General features: G+C 36.6%; 1 protein-coding gene, 1 long non-coding RNA gene and 1 pseudogene across 12 annotated transcripts; 2 read left to right on the forward strand and 1 right to left on the reverse strand.

Moving 5' to 3' along the window:
- Positions 1-4244: 4244 nt before the first annotated feature.
- On the reverse strand, positions 4245-17168 carry LOC137733200 (uncharacterized). 11 transcript variants are annotated; one of them, XR_015964224.1, is made up of 8 exons: positions 7086-8401; positions 6456-6982; positions 6281-6359; positions 6075-6194; positions 5848-5982; positions 5226-5303; positions 4600-4686; positions 4245-4460 (listed from the first exon to the last, which is right to left on the reverse strand). It is a non-coding gene; the product is annotated as an uncharacterized LOC137733200 (long non-coding RNA). The 11 variants fall into 11 exon arrangements; XR_015964232.1 differs by lacking the exon at positions 7086-8401 and adding an exon at positions 5394-5440 and having other exon boundaries at positions 4245-4686; positions 5848-5965; positions 6456-6947; XR_015964230.1 differs by lacking the exon at positions 7086-8401 and having other exon boundaries at positions 4600-4690; positions 6456-6903.
- On the forward strand, positions 6997-8276 carry LOC137733473 (putative F-box protein At1g44080). Its single transcript, XM_068472623.1, has 2 exons — positions 6997-7006; positions 7162-8276. The coding sequence occupies exons 1-2, from the start codon at positions 6997-6999 to the stop codon at positions 8274-8276; spliced, it is 1125 nt and encodes a 374-aa protein (XP_068328724.1).
- LOC137733474 (uncharacterized) lies at positions 13953-15242 on the forward strand (annotated as a pseudogene).

Here is a 17168-nt window from a genome sequence, read left to right on the forward strand (position 1 = left end):
ACTTAAATTTCAGAAGTCTCAAATTGTTACAGAGTCAAGAGATGGTTTTGGGGCTGCCTGAAATCCAAGACAGTGAAACTGTGTGTCAAAGTTGTGCACTGGGGAAAAATCACAGGGAACCATTTCCCAAAGAATCAATGTGGAGAGCAAAGGAACCACTTGAGCTAATACACTCAGATGTGTGTGGTCCCATGCAAACATCAAGTTTGAGTGGCAATCGATACTTCATTACATTTATAGAGGACTATTCAAGAATGTGCTGGGTATACTTCTTGAGAAACAAATCTGAGGCTTTCTATGTGTTTAAGAAATTTAAAGCCATGGTTGAGCTTCAAAGTGGATATCATGTTAAGAAGCTAAGAACAGATAGAGGAGGAGAGTTCAACTCAAACGAGTTTGGAAAATTCTGTGAAGACTTGGGGATAGAAAGACAGCTCACAATTGCATACTCTCCACAGCAAAATGGAGTAGCAGAAAGGAAAAACAGGACAATTGTGGAGATGGCAAAATGCATGATCTTTGAGAAAGAACTTCCATACAGTCTCTGGTGTGAAGCAGTAAACATATCTGTTTATCTGCTAAACAGGAGTCCTACAAAAGCAGTGAAGAACACTACACCTTTTGAGAAGTTTAGTGGAAGAAAACCTGGGGTTAAACACTTGAAAGTGTTTGGTTCAGTTTGTTATTCACTTATTCCAGGGAATCTAAGACACAAATTAGAAGAAACAAGTGTCATGGGTGTTTTTATTGGATATGGCACTTGTGAAAAGGGGTATAGGATACTGAATCCTTTAACTTAAAAGGTTCTGTTATCTCGAGATGTAATTTTTGATGAGAATGGTAGATGAGACTGGGAGAAAAACAAAGTCAAGGAAGTTTGTATTCCTTTATCTGCAGCTGAATCTTCAGAGTTTCATAGAATTGATGAGTTGACTGATGTTCATGCACAAGAAGAATCTGATGGGTCTCAAATTCAAGCTGGAAGTCATTCAGGTACTGCTATTTGTGAGTCAAGTAGTTCACTGGTCTCACCTCAGTATGATAATACTCCACTGAAGTATAGGAACTTGAGTGAGATCTATGAGAGGTGTCACTTATGTATTGTTGAACCTGAATCATTTGATGAAGCTGCACAGGATGCAGCTTGGAAAAAGGCAATGCAGGATGAAATGAATATGATTGAGAAAAATCAGACATGGGAGTTGGTGAGAAGACCTTCAAATAAGCCTGTGATTAGGGTAAAATGGGTGTATAAAACAAAGCTGAATTTGGATGGAACAGTGCAGAAGAACAAGGCTAGACTTGTTGCAAAAGGCTATGCACAAAAGCCTGAGATTGATTTTAATGAGACTTTTGCACCTGTTGCAAGGTTAGACACTGTTAGAACTTTGATTGCACTGGCAGCAAAGAATAAATGGAAGTTATTTCAACTAGATGTGAAGTCAGCTTTTCTGAATGGAGTATTAGAAGAGGAAGTATATGTTGAACAACCATATGGGTTTGTGGTGCAAGGAGAGGAAGAAAAGGTTTACAGATTACATAAAGCCTTGTATGGTCTAAAACAGGCACCTAGGGCCTGGTATGGTGAAATAGATTCATATCTAATGCTCTGTGGATTTAAGAAAAGCATCAGTGAGGCAACTCTGTACACCAAGTACAAGGGAGACACATATTTGATCATAGTATCCATCTATGTCGATGACATTATATACACTGGAAATTGTCAAGAGTTAATGGATGGTTTTAAAGCTGAGATGATGCATAAGTATGAGATGACAGATCTTGGTCTGTTACATCACTTTCTTGGAATGGGAGTGATCCAAACTGAGGAGTGTATCTTTATTCATCAGAGAAATTATGCCTTATCTCTTCTGAAGAAATTCGGATTACAGAATTGCAAATCAGTACATACTCCTTTGGTTCCAAGTGATAAACTGAGAAAAGAAGATGGAAGTGGAAATGCAGATGAAGCTCAGTATAGACAGATTGTAGGTAGTCTGTTGTATCTCACAGCAACTAGACCTGATATAATGTATGTTGCCTGTCTCTTAGCTCGGTTTATGCATTGCCCCACTAACAAGCACTATGGAACAGCAAAGAGAGTATTGAGATATGTTCAAGGAACTCTCGATTTCGGGTTGGAATACAAGAAAGGTGAAGGAACACTCTTAATGGGATACTGTGACAGTGACTGGAGTGGCTCAGATGATGATATGAAAAGCACGTCCGGGTATGCTTTTACATTTGGAAATGGGATTTTCTCTTGGTCTTCAGTCAAGCAACAATGTGTTGCATTATCAACAGCTGAAGCAGAGTATATCAGTGCTTCTGAAGCAACAGCACAGGCTACTTGGTTGAGATTTGTTCTAGAGGATTTTGGTGAGATGCAAATAGTTGCAACACCAATGAATTGTGACAATACATCAACCATTGCCATCACCAAGAATCCCATCTTTCATCAGAAAACCAAACATATAAACAGAAGATATCACTTCATAAAGGAAGCACTGCAGCAAGGAGTAATTGATTTGATTCACTGTCCTACTAAGGAGCAAATAGCAGATATCTTTACAAAAGCATTGGCAAGGGAGCAGTTCACTTATTTGAGAAATCTTCTTGGGGTGAAATCAGTTCACAACTTAAAGGGGAGTGTTAGTATATAAGTTGTTGAGCTAATTAGAAAATGTTACAAGTTTGTTATGTGTGTTGTCTCAGCTCATAGGCTGAGCTATTGTGTAAATCTGTGATGTGTTGATTAAGTCTCATAGGGCTTATCATTTGACAAGTGTCTTGATCTTAAGATAGGTTGTAATGGTTGGTTGAGATTGAATTGAGGATATGTCTCTCTCTCTCTCTCTTACCAGTTAAGTGACTCTTCGAGCTACACTGCTCTGTAAGAAATACAAAGATAGTTGTTTCAGAATGTGCTCTGAGTGTTTTTCCTCTCTCTCATTTCATCTTCTCAACTTTACAAAATATTGCTCTGGAACTCTGTTAGATTGTTTTGTGTAGTTGCGTTTCTGATTTCTAACAGGTTATGTATGTGCGTGATAGTGAATTGCTCTATTTCTTGATGATAACGATTCAATATCTGTTATGGCTTCAATGGATTACAGATGTGCGTCGAAAAAATGACATGACACAGCAAGTGGTTGGTATTTCATATAAGGAATTGAGATTTATAATGTTTAAAGTCAAAAAGTTTCAAAGCCTCACTTGTTAATATTCTGTCAATTGTTTACATACAACATGCAGAAAGAATTTATCATATTTCTTGACTTGTCACTCAAAAAAATTAATTTGAGCTATGTTGGGAACATGTGGCATCACGGTTTGATAGATATATTAGTCTCGCAACATGTGATTTTTTTTTAATTTTTTTATAAGAACAATCAACCATAACTCACCCATGACTTTATTATTCGCGTTTCACTTATTTTTAAGCGTTAAATGAAACGTGCGTTTCATATTGGAGCGTCTAGGCTAATATCCACGTGAGTTTCTTTTGCAACTTATATTTCTAATTAATTAATCAAACTAGAAAAACACAATTTAATTTAGATGGTAAAAGCAAAACCTAAAAGCAGTGTTTTTTTCTTTCTCCAATGATACTATTATGTTTCAGCACTGCTCGTATTTTCTTTTTCTTTTAGGGTGTCGTTAAGTGAAACGAGCATTTCATTAATCGTCCATATATCTCGTGTAAACTTTCTTTGTGATACGACTTTTTGTGATAAATAAATTTTCAGTGTGCAATCCCATAATTAAGTGTTTATAAATCACCAATTATCATATAAATATTATGGCTCTGAGTCTTTTTCAGTCTTCAGATAAGTGAACTATCGTGACTTAGCCATCAACTAATATCTTTTTTTTAAACTACCATACATACATTACTAGCTGAGCTCATTGACAATGACATTAGTTAATTTCTAACCAAGTGACTTTATTTAGGGAGATCGTTACCCTTAAAATAAACATATACTTTCTGTAAATTATAATATCCAATTTTTTTTTAATAAATTGTTCTTATTATTAAGAGGATGAGAGAGAATTTGAAATTATTGCAATAATTTAAAAAAATGAGGAATTTCGAACTCGAGACGTATGAGTGAAAACCTAACATCATATCCTAAGTGTATGTGACTGGGTATATGGCACTTGCAATTTTTGTGTCGGTTATGGTAACCGAGTGAGCTGGACATGGCAGCGTGGGACTAAATTCGAAAAGGTGAGAAAAATTAAAAACACAAAAAGGTGTTCATTTTGTCACATTCTTATTACTAAAAATTCAATAAAGTACATTCATTAGTATGGTAACTTAACTATTTAATTCCATCTCATTAAACTAAAAAAAATACCAATTACAAAAAATAAGGGAAAACTATTTGGAAACCTTGTCAAGAGAGACCTGAGAGAAAGTGACGACTTCTCCTCTCATTCCACTCCCTCCTTGATCTCTAAAGTTCATTTAGCATTTAATTGATGTTCAATTTCAAATTCAGTGGTAGCAATTAGCAAAGCTAATCGAAGAATCAAAATGAAAGAAAAAGCATCATGAAAGAAATCAAGATGAAGAATGAAATTTTGGCAACTCACCATTTTCTTCTTTTATATAAAAGATACATCCTATTTGTAGTGAAAACAGGTCCCGACAACCCCAGTTATCCTCAAGAAGTATTTTGTCTGACTTTAAAAACATAATCCGTGAAATTATATCTGTTAGCTAAGAACAACAACAAATATTCATGCATCGCTTGTACAGAAAGACATCAGGCATATAAAAGAACACGCAAGCATAAAATAAACAAAGCAGGGAAAACCAAAAATACAATTGAATAAACTACTGTCAAAAGAAGATGAATAAATGAAAATTACAGAACAAAGAAACGATGAGAAACCAATTGCTTTTTAGATTGCTTTCCATTTTTAGTTTTTCAATTTAGAGAGGAACCATAATTCAGCACATGAATAAAGCGAAAACATAAAGGATACGTGGGATAAGCTGACAGCCAGCAATCCCTACGTAATGCATTCACTTCTGAACCCCAAACACAACGAAACAAAAATTCACACACATGAACTACTGCTCCCCTATGTGATAAGAATTAAAAGCATCTCAAAACAAAATGGCAAACTATAAGAACACTGTAAAAGTAAAATTACAAGAAATCTAATACTTGGAGGGCAAGTACTAATCAGACGAAAATGAAAGATTGAACTACCTTGCGTGGAACTGTGCCTTGGTTTTTTCCCATGCTTACAGGAAGCTTTGCACCGAGCTCTTATAGCCCAAATTTTCTCTGAAGGGAAAAAACACAATTTTGAAATAAGATTTTCATAGTATACCTTAAAGAGAAGAATTAGAAAATGAATAAGAGAACAATGAGTACTTTTCATCATATATTGTTAGAGTATGTGGTCCTCTGGTCCAATGGTCCTGCAGCCATATTTACTTTATAACTCTTTCTTTTAGTCTAAAAAACATCTTGGATCTCAAATTAATATGAATACAGATTCATACTTTATAACTAAAGATCTTACTGCTCATGATAAGATGAACAAAACGCCATTTATCGCATGCATTGCATTACAATGACAATGGAACATCTCAGTAGACATCCCCACACAATAAAGTTTTTATTGCTACTTTGATTTTTCCTTACCCTTTTCCTGAAGCATGAGGGAGTTAATTTTTTATTTTTATTCCAATAACGTTATAGGGTTGCAAGGATATTATCAATTTAAGTGATTGTATTTGATTGGTGGAACTTCTACATCTATATTTCAGGTTTTCAATTTTAGCACTGGGAGAGTCATTCATAAAATGTTCGACAGCGAGATTACCTCCATGAACTATGCTCACAATGAACAGCTCATTTTCTGCAGTGATGGGACAGTATTTTTCAGTCATTCGCTATTCAATCAATTCAAACCGAGGAACAGGCAACATCAAGAAGAGGATCTGCCATGTCAGGATCACTGTCGTCCAATTAATACAAAAAAATCAAGATAAAAACGATCAATTTACATAACAGCCTTTCATTTCTCAACAACCAAGCAAAAGAAAATACCTATCCGTTAAACACTCGATTTGGGAGTAAATGTTGCTGAAACTGGGCTTCAATCCCCTCAACCGCAACAACCGAATCGAGGTGTGCAAGTCATTGAAAAACTCACCCAAGATTTCAAAGCTGCATAAAGAAATAAATAAGCACATAAATTAGGCTACCCAGAAATCAAAATCACACACAAATATGCAAGACAACTCAAATCTGACATGAGTCTTCTTCGGAGTTTCATCCATCCATGGATCCATTTGGTCTGAGCGTCGCTTCTGGGTCGTACAATCTTAAGATCTGCAAAAAGAATTTAAAGAATCAATTTTTACGATTGAAAAGCCAAAAATGCTACAAACTCCAAATTACCGAGAACCAAAGTGGAGTAACACTTACAGGTCGCGAGAGGAGATGAGGACGTTGTCGGATTTCAGGGCGAACCGGAGTATGGAAATTGCATCTCGGATCGGGCTTTTGAACTTCAAGGGAGCTCCGCTCATGGTGGACCCAGTCAACTCTCTTTCTGTCCCCGCAATCGTGCAGCTGCCCTCACCCTCTCTCTGCACCCAACTCCCTCCCAAATCACGCCCCCACAACATCCCATCAGTGAAGAATCAAATCCAAAAGTAAATTGCAGTTAACTATTATGGTAGTTCCTAAAGTAAATCTCATCATGTTTTCAATTCCAAAATTTCTCGTCATTTAGGAAAGCCACTAAGCCTGTCTACCCGTACTGTGCACCTAATTAGTTTCCTCATTCTTCTTGGAAGTTGGAACATACATTCCTATTTCCTTATTTCCTTTAGGAAATAGGAACAAGTAATTGAGTATACGGTGCACCCATAAATAAAAGGGTTTAGCCTATTTTCTAAGGCACATCTATTCAACCTTCAATTGGTCTTCTGATAAAGCATCGATATCTTCTACTTTTGACATCATGCAATCAGGCATATGCTATTTTATGTTGTTCTTACGTTTTTTTACAAAGGCTAAAACGCTCAATCTTTTCCTAGTTTCTTATTATACCATTCCACCAAAAAACTATAACTTTTTTTTATCATCGTCAACTGATCTTTGATGTTTTTTCTTTTTTGCTTGTCAGATTGGGCGAACTTGCCAACAGATGTTTTATCTTTGATTTACGATAGGTTGTCTGCTGCATCAGATTGCGTACAATTCATGGCCGTTTGCAGGTCATGGCGTTGTATGAAAAAAGACAGAAAATATAAACGTGCTAGGTTGACAACTCCAATGGTCTTCGTTTCTGAGAGGAAAGAAAATACATGGAATGCATATGATTTCGTGAACAATCAAGTCCTTGGTTTTCAATTAAAATTACCAAAGACGCGATTTTGTGGGTCTTCCAACGGATGGATAATAACAGTGGAGAACTTTGTTGTAACCCTGAGGAATCCACAATATGATGTTAAAGGGAGGACAAAGAGGCCTTCAATCATTCGTCTTCCTCCGCTAAAACCTCAAATTAATTACAAAATACGAGGTTATGCTAAAGCTCATTCTGACTATTTTGTTGTCAAGGCTACGATGTCGGCAGACCCGATCTCAAACTTCAAAGATTGCATTGTTATGGTTCTGTATGAGCCTCTTAGTCAATTGGCTTTTATTCAGCTTGGTAAAGACACAAGGTGGACTTATATTGATAAGCATGGTGATGAAATCTATCCATGGATTAAAGATGTTGTTCTAATTGAAGATAAGATTTACGCCGTCGATAGTCGGAGCAGACTTTGGGCTTTTGAATCTACATCCAAATCCACCGTAGATGTACAATTGGTTGCTACTGGAATAGCAGAACGACCTCAGAAGATGTATCTTGTCGGTTCAAAGAAGAAAGGACTATTGATGATTTACAGATTTAGTGAGTATCAATGGTTTACTCGTGAGTCGAGGAAGTTTAGAATTTTTGAATTGAATTCTAATGACGAGTGGATTGAGAAAAATGATTTAGGTGATATTGCTTTGTTTGTGGGTGATAACGATTCAGTATCTGTGGTTGCTTCAATGCATTCAGGATGTCAGTCAAATTGCGTATACTTTGTCAATGACAATGATGGTATACAATGTCGGCATACGTTTGACGATTTTGGGGTGTATAATGTCAAAAGACAAAGCGTTACAAAATATGCTCGTTTGAGGAACCCAGTGAAGAGGACGAGGTACCCTCCATTTATGTTTCAACCAACCGTTTACATGTAACAATTTATTATGTCCCTTAGAATTATTTTAAAGTTAAGTTACTGTGACTTAAGGAATAAGGGGTCTTGTTTTTCTTCTCTCTGAGTTTACCCCCTTTGTCTTATCAGATTGGGCGACTTTGCGATTGAACTTTTTTATATGAATAATTTTGACAGTTTGTAGATGATTTATGGTCATTTGCATGTCATGGCGTTGTCTGATAAAGAACGGAAAATGTAAACGTGCTAAGTTGACGACTCCATTGCTCTTGGTTTCAGACAATAAAAAGGATACACGGAATAAAGTCCATGCATTTATGACTTTCTAAAAAACCGATTTTGTGGATTTTCAAGAGGATGGTTATTAACAATAGATGAAAATTCTTTAGTAACCCTAATAAATTTAGGCTTTTTATATTAGCATCCTAAAAAATGTTGAATGCACCCCATATTAAAATTTAATATTAAATGACTTATTTACCCCACTATGCAATGACAATTTTGACCTTACTAGGTTTACAATAAAAATAAAAATTTCTAAATACACCCTAAATCACTTTTAGCGTATTATTTATCTTCTCAACTATCAACATCATCCCAACCTCCATTGTTGAACAAAACTACAAACATGTTGATTGAGAAAAATTGTTTTTGACGAATGGAACACAAAATCTATGTTTTGGAAGTTTCACATGAGGTAAGACTTCATATTTTTCATGTATATTGAAAAAAAGTTGTCTAAAATGTTTTTCGGTAAAATAAGTTTTGTGAGGAACTTTTTATGAGTCCTTCCTAGATTTATTTTGGAATTGATTTACTCTGAAGGGTTACAAATTAACATGACAAAAAGTGAGTATTTGTATTACGACATAGATCACTAAGTGTGTATCAAAGCTGTACAAGCAGAGCAAAAATATCATATTTCTCGGAAAAACACCGGCACCAAAATCTCAACGTCAGGAGGGTGGGTGGCTTCCCATCCAGCAATAAATTGGTAATAACAATACAGATAGAGCCTAAAACTTGAAGTCCCCTCTTCTTGTTTTTCCCTTCCTTGTCTTGCTTACGTTTCCTCTTCTTCTCATTCTCTGCGACCATGTCACTGAAATCTTCCGTCTGACTTCGCAGCTTCTCCTCCTCCCTTGCTTCTTCGTACTTGTTAAATGCGACACACTAGTTATAAGCTATCTACTGCTGATAAGGTACATTGTTAAAGTAACGTACAATTTTTTCATGTCTCGGACTTACTTTGCAGGCAAAACAGTCTCCATATCATCCAATTCTTCAGGTTGTATAGTGACCTCCACTTTATCTGCTTTTTGACCTCTAAGCAGCTCAACATAAGAGAACAATGACAAATCAATCAATAATACCCAATGAAGCCATTGTTGATGTTACCCTACTTAACGAAGGTAGACATATGTCGACGCAAACTATACTAAGATGATTTCAAATCATCATTTTGAAATCATTTGGCAAACTAAACGTTCACATGATTTGAAATCTTTCGGCAAACTAAATGTTCAAATGGTTAGATTCAGTTCTTGAAAATTAAAAATGAGTGTTATAAGATTTGAGAAATGTAGAATGTATAGAAAATGTGGGGTGTATGTACAAAATATAAGGTGTATATTGAGAATGTGGGGTGTGCGAGTATTATGGGAAAATACGTGGGGTGTATTAAGATATTTTTAAGTGAAAAAGTAAATGTGAGATGTATTAAGTATGTGAGATTTATTTAATAATTTATAGGGTGTTAATATAATAAGCCTAAATTTATTAATTTGGGTTCAAATTAGAAGAAATGTCACATCCCGACCCGGAGCGGATCACTTCCCGGGCCGACTCCACCACCGTAGCACGATATTGTCCGCTTTGGGCTTACCATTCCCTCACGGTTTTGTTTTTGGGAACTCACGAGCAACTTCCCAATGGGTCACCCATCATGGGATTGCTCTAGCCCCCTTCTCGCTTAACTTCGGAGTTCCTACGGAACCCGAAGCCAGTGAGCTCCCAAAATGCCTCGTGCTAGGTAGGGATGAGAATATACATTTAAGGATCACTCCCCTGGGCGATGTGGGATGTAACAATCCACCCCCCCTTAGGGGCCCGACGTCCTCGTCGGCACACACACGACCAGGGTTAGGCTCTGATACCAAATTGTCACATCCCGGCCCGGGCGGGACCACTTCCCGGGCCCGACTCCACCGTAGCACGATATTGTCCGCTTTGGGCTTACCATTCCCTCACGGTTTTGTTTTTGGGAACTCACGAGCAACTTCCCAGTGGGTCACCCATCATGGGAATGTCACAATCCACCCCCCTTAGGGGCCCGACGTCCTCGTCGGCACACACGCCACCAAGGTTAGGCTCTGATACCAAATTGTCACATCCCGACCCGGGCGGGACCACTTCCCGGGCCCGACTCCACCGTAGCACGATATTGTCCGCTTTGGGCTTACCATTCCCTCATGGTTTTGTTTTTGGGAACTTACGAGCAACTTCCCAGTAGGTCACCCATCATGGGATTGCTCTAGCCCCCTTCTCGCTTAACTTCGAAGTTCCTACGGAACCCGAAGCCACTGAGCTCCCAAAAGGCCTCGTGCTAGGTAGGAATGAGAATATACATTTAAGGATCACTCCCCTGGGCGATGTGGGATGTCACAAGAAAGGCTCCTTCACTGAAGACTAAAACTGGTTGTTGGGCTACACATTATGACCAATTGTCTTCAACGCTGCGATATCAGCAGATCCGATCTTAAACTCGACAGATTTGCATTGTTATGGTTATGCATGTGGTGTGATAGTGAATTGCTCTATTTCTTGGTGATGACGACTCAATATGTGTTGTGGCGTCAATGCATTCCATATATGGGTCGAAAAAATGATAACGACGCGATAGGTGCTTGGTATTCATTTTAAGGATTTCGGGAGGTATAATGTTAATGTCAAAGACTTACAATGACTCACCTGTTAAGACCCTATCAGTTTTTTTACATGTAACATGCAGAAAGAATTTATCATATCTTTTGACTTGTCACTCAAAAAATTAATTTGATGTATGTTCGGAACATGTGGCATCACGGTTTGAAAAATTATTCTCGCAACATGAGATTTTTATTTGTTTACAAGGACAATCAATCATAACTCACCCATAGCTTTATTTTTTGCAATATCACTCAAGCCCTTAACGGAACCTAATTCACCTATTATTAAGGCAAAGAGTAAACTGCCAATTTCCCCCATAAACTTTCACTTAACTTTCGATTTTTCTCCTAAACTTTTTAATTGTAAAATTATGGACTTAAACTAATTTTTTTGGCCGATTTCCCCCAACCGTTAGTTTTCCATAGATTCCATCCAAAAATGTTAACTCTTATCACAAGCACACCACGTGACACTTATTTGTGGATAAAAGCATCACTTCACTAGACTTTCAGACACAAAACTATATAATCACACATATATTTGCACAGGTTGACATTGTAGAAATCTAGGGTTTCCAATTAATTTTAAAAATGAAGTGATTGAACTATCGTTACATGTTGTGGACAGACTTCCAATGAGCAAAAATTCAGATGAAATGAATAAAAACTAACATCAGGGGAAAATCAGCCAAAAAAAATTAGTTTGAGTGCTTTATTTTCCAATTGAAAAGTTTAGAGAGGAAATTGAAAGTTAAGTAAAATTTCAGGGGGGAATTGATAGTTTACTCTGAAAGCAAATGAAACTACTAGCAATACATTCACCTCTAACATCATATAAGTTCAAGTAAATCATCCTTTGGTTGTTCTAATTTATTATTATAAGTACATCTACAAAAGGCAAACACCGGTACACCATTCAAAATTTCACATTAATATCTTTATATTGTCGAATGAAGTTTGCAACCCTAGCTAGCAAATGGACTACAAATATTTCTGGTTAAATTTTCGTGGACGGGAGGAGCATTGAAACTGGGCACAAATTTCTCATATTTAGTTATATCACACTTGAAGAAGGCGAAATTGATGAGTATTCCACTAAGGTAACATTCAACACATTTGGATAATGGCAATCCAACTAACATACTTGCTATCCACACTACCACCGCAGCAGCAGCAGCCACCCTTGTAATCACGCTGGTGCCCGGCACAAATCTCTCTCTCAAAACTGCAGCTTCAGTCAGTCACACCATCAGCCGTCGGTGTGAGAATCTCTAAGGCTGGTGCCCAACTGTGTTAGTGTTTGTGTGTTCACTGTGTATTTCAATGGAGGTTTTCTGCAACCTTTGAAAATGGCAGAAAATGTATAGAGAATTTCAGAGAGAAGATGATGGAATATATTTCTGATTTTTTTCACACTAAAAAACATGTGTGTGCTTGTTACCGTTATACATGGAAAGGAATGGAGATCCTTCCTCACCAAACCAAGATACAATCTCAACCCTTAATTGCTATCATCCTATGAGATGATGCCACATGTCTTAATTTATCACTTAAGCTAGATACAAGTGAGTGTGCCATATGGATTATGATCCAAGGGTCTACATTTAAACTGAAAACAACCATTAAAATAAACATTTGAATTGTTTCTTTGGCTCCAGGTTTCGGCTGAAGAGGTTACACACCAACAAACTGGGTGTGAGAATCTTGACTTTATTTGGGAATTTTGGTTAGGGCTAGGTTCAAAAAACTGAAAATTGAAAAAAATCGAAAACCGCACCTAACCGAACCCGAAAAAAATGAAACTAAAACTGCCAAAACCGAACCAAATCAAATCTGGCCAGCTCGGTTTCAATTTTTAAGGTACATAACCGAAAAGAAAAATCATATACAAATAATCAATAAAATGTTGGCGTTAGGGTCTGAACCCTTGACCTCCAGGTTGGGTAGTTGCTTGACGCCAACTTGACTATAATCTTTGTGTTGTTATGATTGTACCGGTAATATATTTATAGGTTTCTAATATTTAACACTTCATAAAATTTCTTAAGTTACAAACCCAAATCGTCACTTACACTCCCATTTCAGTTTTTCACATTTTCTCAAACTCTCTCTCCCCTCCGCTGCTTCCTCCCTCCCTGAGTCTCTGCCTTTGCTTCTTCAATCTCTCTCTCTCTCTCTTCCTCCAAATCACTCTCTCCAATCTTCTCCTGTCCTCCTCATGGATTCCTTCTTCCAAACCATGATTTTCCCTCCCCCCCCTTTCAAATCGGAACCCCTCCGAATTGGGAGATTCTAATCCGGATTTTTCGATATCTCACAGGTAATTTTTGAATCAAAATGAATATGATTTATATTGTGATTTTCTGAATTAAAATGGGTTTTTTTTTTTTTTTTTTTTTATAATTATTTTGTTGGGGTTTTGCATATTATAATCTTCCAATTTGCCAACAAATGCATAAGTGTTGCCATGGTTGACGAGAGGTTTGGGACTAAAATTAAATCCCGAAGGTAAAAATCTCTCATGGCTACTATTTAGTTCTATTGGGTTTATTTTCATGGAAAAATCAAAGATTTAACACATGCATGCATTTTCTCTGCAAGAGCTCCTGGATTCACAAATATATTGAGTACACGGTACACCTATAAATAAAAGGGTTTAGCCTATTTTCTAAGGCACATCTATTCAATCTTCTCTATCTCAAGTCTCAACCCAGAAAACATCAATCTTTTAAATTCTTCTGTAAAAATACACCTCTTCTATTTTTGGCATCATGCAATCAGGTATGTGCTTTTTTATGTTGTTCTTATGCTTTTTTACCAAAATTATCGAATTGTGCACTAGTTATATACACAAAGGCTAAAAAGCTCAAATTTTTTCCTAGTTTCTTGTTATACCATTCCACAAAAAAAACTATAACTTTTATTATCATCGGCAACTGATCTCTGATGTTTTTTCTTTATTTTCTTGTCAGATTGGGTGAACTTGCTAACAGATGTTTTGTCTTTGATTTACGACAGGTTGTCTGTTGCATCAGATTGCGTACAATTCATGGCCATTTGCAGGTCATGGCGTTGTATGAAAAAGGACAGAAAATATAAACGTGCCAGGTTGACAACTCCAATGGTCTTTGTTTCTAAGAGGAAAGAAAATACATGGAATGCAAATGATTTTGTGAACGATTCCTTGGTTTTCAATTAAAATTACCAAAGACGCGATTTTGTGGGTCTTCCGACAGATGGATAATAACAGTGGAGAATTTTGTTGTAACCCTAAGGAATCCACAGTATGATGTTAAAGGGAGGACAAAGAGGCCTTCAATCATTCACCTTCCTCCACTAAAACCACAAATTAATTACAAAATACGAGGTTATGCTAAAGCTCATTCTGACTATTTTGTCGTCAAGGCTACGATGTCAGCAGACCCGATCTCAAACTCCAACGATTGCATTGTTATGGTTCTGTATGAGCCTCTTAGTCAATTGGCTTTTATTAGACTTGGTAAAGACACAAGGTGGACTTATATTGATAAGCATGGTGATGAAATCTATCCATGGATTAAAGATGTTGTTCTAATTGAAGATAAGATTTAACCCGTCGATAGTCGGAGCAAACTTTGGGCTTTTGAATCTACGTCCAAATCCACCGTAGATGTACAATTGGTTGCTACTGGAATAGCAGATCGACCTCAAAAGAAGAAGGGACGATTGATGATTTACAAATTTAGTGAGTATCGACGGTTTACCCGCGAGTCAAGGAAGTATAGAATTTTTTAATTGAATTCTAATGACGAGTAGATTGAGAAAAATGACTTAGGTGATATTGCTTTGTTTGTGGGTGATAACGATTCAGTATCTGTGGTTGCTTCAATGCATTCAAGATGTCAGTCAAACTCCATATACCTTGTCAATGACAACGATGGTATACATTGTCAGCATACATTTGATGATTTTGTAATGTATAATGTCAAAAATCAAAACGTTACAAAATTTGCACGTTTGAGGAACCCAGTGAAGAGGACGAGGTACCTCCATTTATGTTTCAACCAACTGTTTACATGTAACAATTTATTATGTCCCTTAGAATATTATTTTAGAGTTAAGTTACTTGGACTTATGGAATAAGGGGTCTTGTTGTTCTTCCCTCTGAATTTACCCCCTTAAGGAATATGTTACTTGTATATGATTAATTTTGACCGTCTGTAGACGATTCATGGCCATTTGCATAAGTCATGGCATTGTCTGATAAAGAACGGAAAATGTAAACGTGCTAAGTTGACGACTCCATTGCTCTAGGTTTTGAGAATTTTTTACTTGTGACAGAAATACGGATGATACACAACGTGTTTTTATGCAAATGGTGGAAAATTTTAATTTTTAAGTTATTAACCTTTTAACACACATAACACACCATTTATATAAGGACACATAGTGTACTACCTCATATGACGGTCACATTGAAAAATCTCTCATAGATTTCAGACAATAAAAAGGATACACGGAATAAAGTCCATGCATTTAAGACTTTCTAGAAAAGCGATTTTGTGGATTTTCAAGAGGATGGTTAATAACAATAGATGAAAATTCTGTAGTAACTCTAATAAATTTATTAATTTGGGTTCAACGTAGAAGAAGGGCTCCTTCACTGAAGCCTAAAACTGGTTGTTGGGCTACAAATCATGACCATTTTGTCTTCCACGCTACGATATCTGCAGACACGATCTTAAACTCCAAAGGTTTTAATCGAAACATAAAATAACCACCAAAAATCAAAATTCCAAAAACCTAAAACACAAAGCAAACAATTACAGTAAAATTAATATTTAGCAAAATCAAATGAACAAACAATGTATACAAATTCCTTTTCCTAGCTTCTTGCACATTCTAAATTTGTGGGAACCATATACAGATTATTTTATTTTACAAATTTTATTAAGCATTTAATTAACATAACAACATTAACAATTATAGTGGTTCTCTATGGTGCAATTATAAATTACAGTGGAAATGTAAACTTGCAATTCAAGTCTATGCACCTGATTGAATTTAAAATGTTTACATATTAATCGCAGTTAAGTTGTTAAACTCTAATTCCACCAAATTGAACTCTACAGTTCCTTATGGGATCAAATGAAAGTTGTATATGAAACCTATTTTAGTCTAGTATTATAACTTTTAACCATATTAATGATGTTGAAGTGAATAATTAAAACGAAAAGTAAACATAGTCATACAACAAATTAACAATGGCATGCAAAAAACTTGCTCGTTGGACAACTCAACCCTGTATTCCATCTCCTCATCTATCATACCAAAAATCTGCACAATTGTTTAAATCCAAATTCAGGTCTTTCGAAAACCTGCATGAATTATTTGAAAAACACGAAGTTAGAACAATAATTCAAAACCAAAGAAAAGAATATCCATTACTCAAGGTAAAAATTAACCATCTCGTTGCTTCCTAGCTCTAAGGAAATGCCTAGGTTTCACTTTTACTAATGTCGAAACACCGCCACACTTCATGTAAATTAGCCAAACCAGAAATCAAGGAAATCAAAATCCACCCAGAATCAAAGAAATCAAAACCCATCCAGAACCAAAGAAATCAAAATCACACAGATATGCAAGACAACTCAAATTTGAAGCCTTACTTTTCGGGTAGCTTGGCGGCTGACATGAGTCTTCTTCCATTTGGTCTGCCCGTCGCTTCTGGGTCGTACAATCTTAAGATCTGCAAAAAGAATATTTAAAGAATCAATTTTTACGATTGAAAAGCCAAAAGTGCTACAAATTCCAAATTGCCGAGAACCAAAGTGGTGTAACACTTACAGGTCGCGAGAGGAGATGAGGACGTTGTCGGATTTCAGGGCGAACCGGATTATGGAAATTGCATCTCGGATCGGGCTTCCGAACTTCAAAGGAGCTCCGCTCATGGTGGACCCAATCAACTCTCTTTCTGTCCCCCTAATCGTGCACCTGCCCTCACGCTC

This window comes from Pyrus communis, chromosome 7, assembly GCF_041283825.1.
Source record: "Pyrus communis isolate YQ-2024b chromosome 7, ASM4128382v1, whole genome shotgun sequence".
NCBI classification, from domain to species: Eukaryota; Viridiplantae; Streptophyta; class Magnoliopsida; order Rosales; family Rosaceae; genus Pyrus; species Pyrus communis.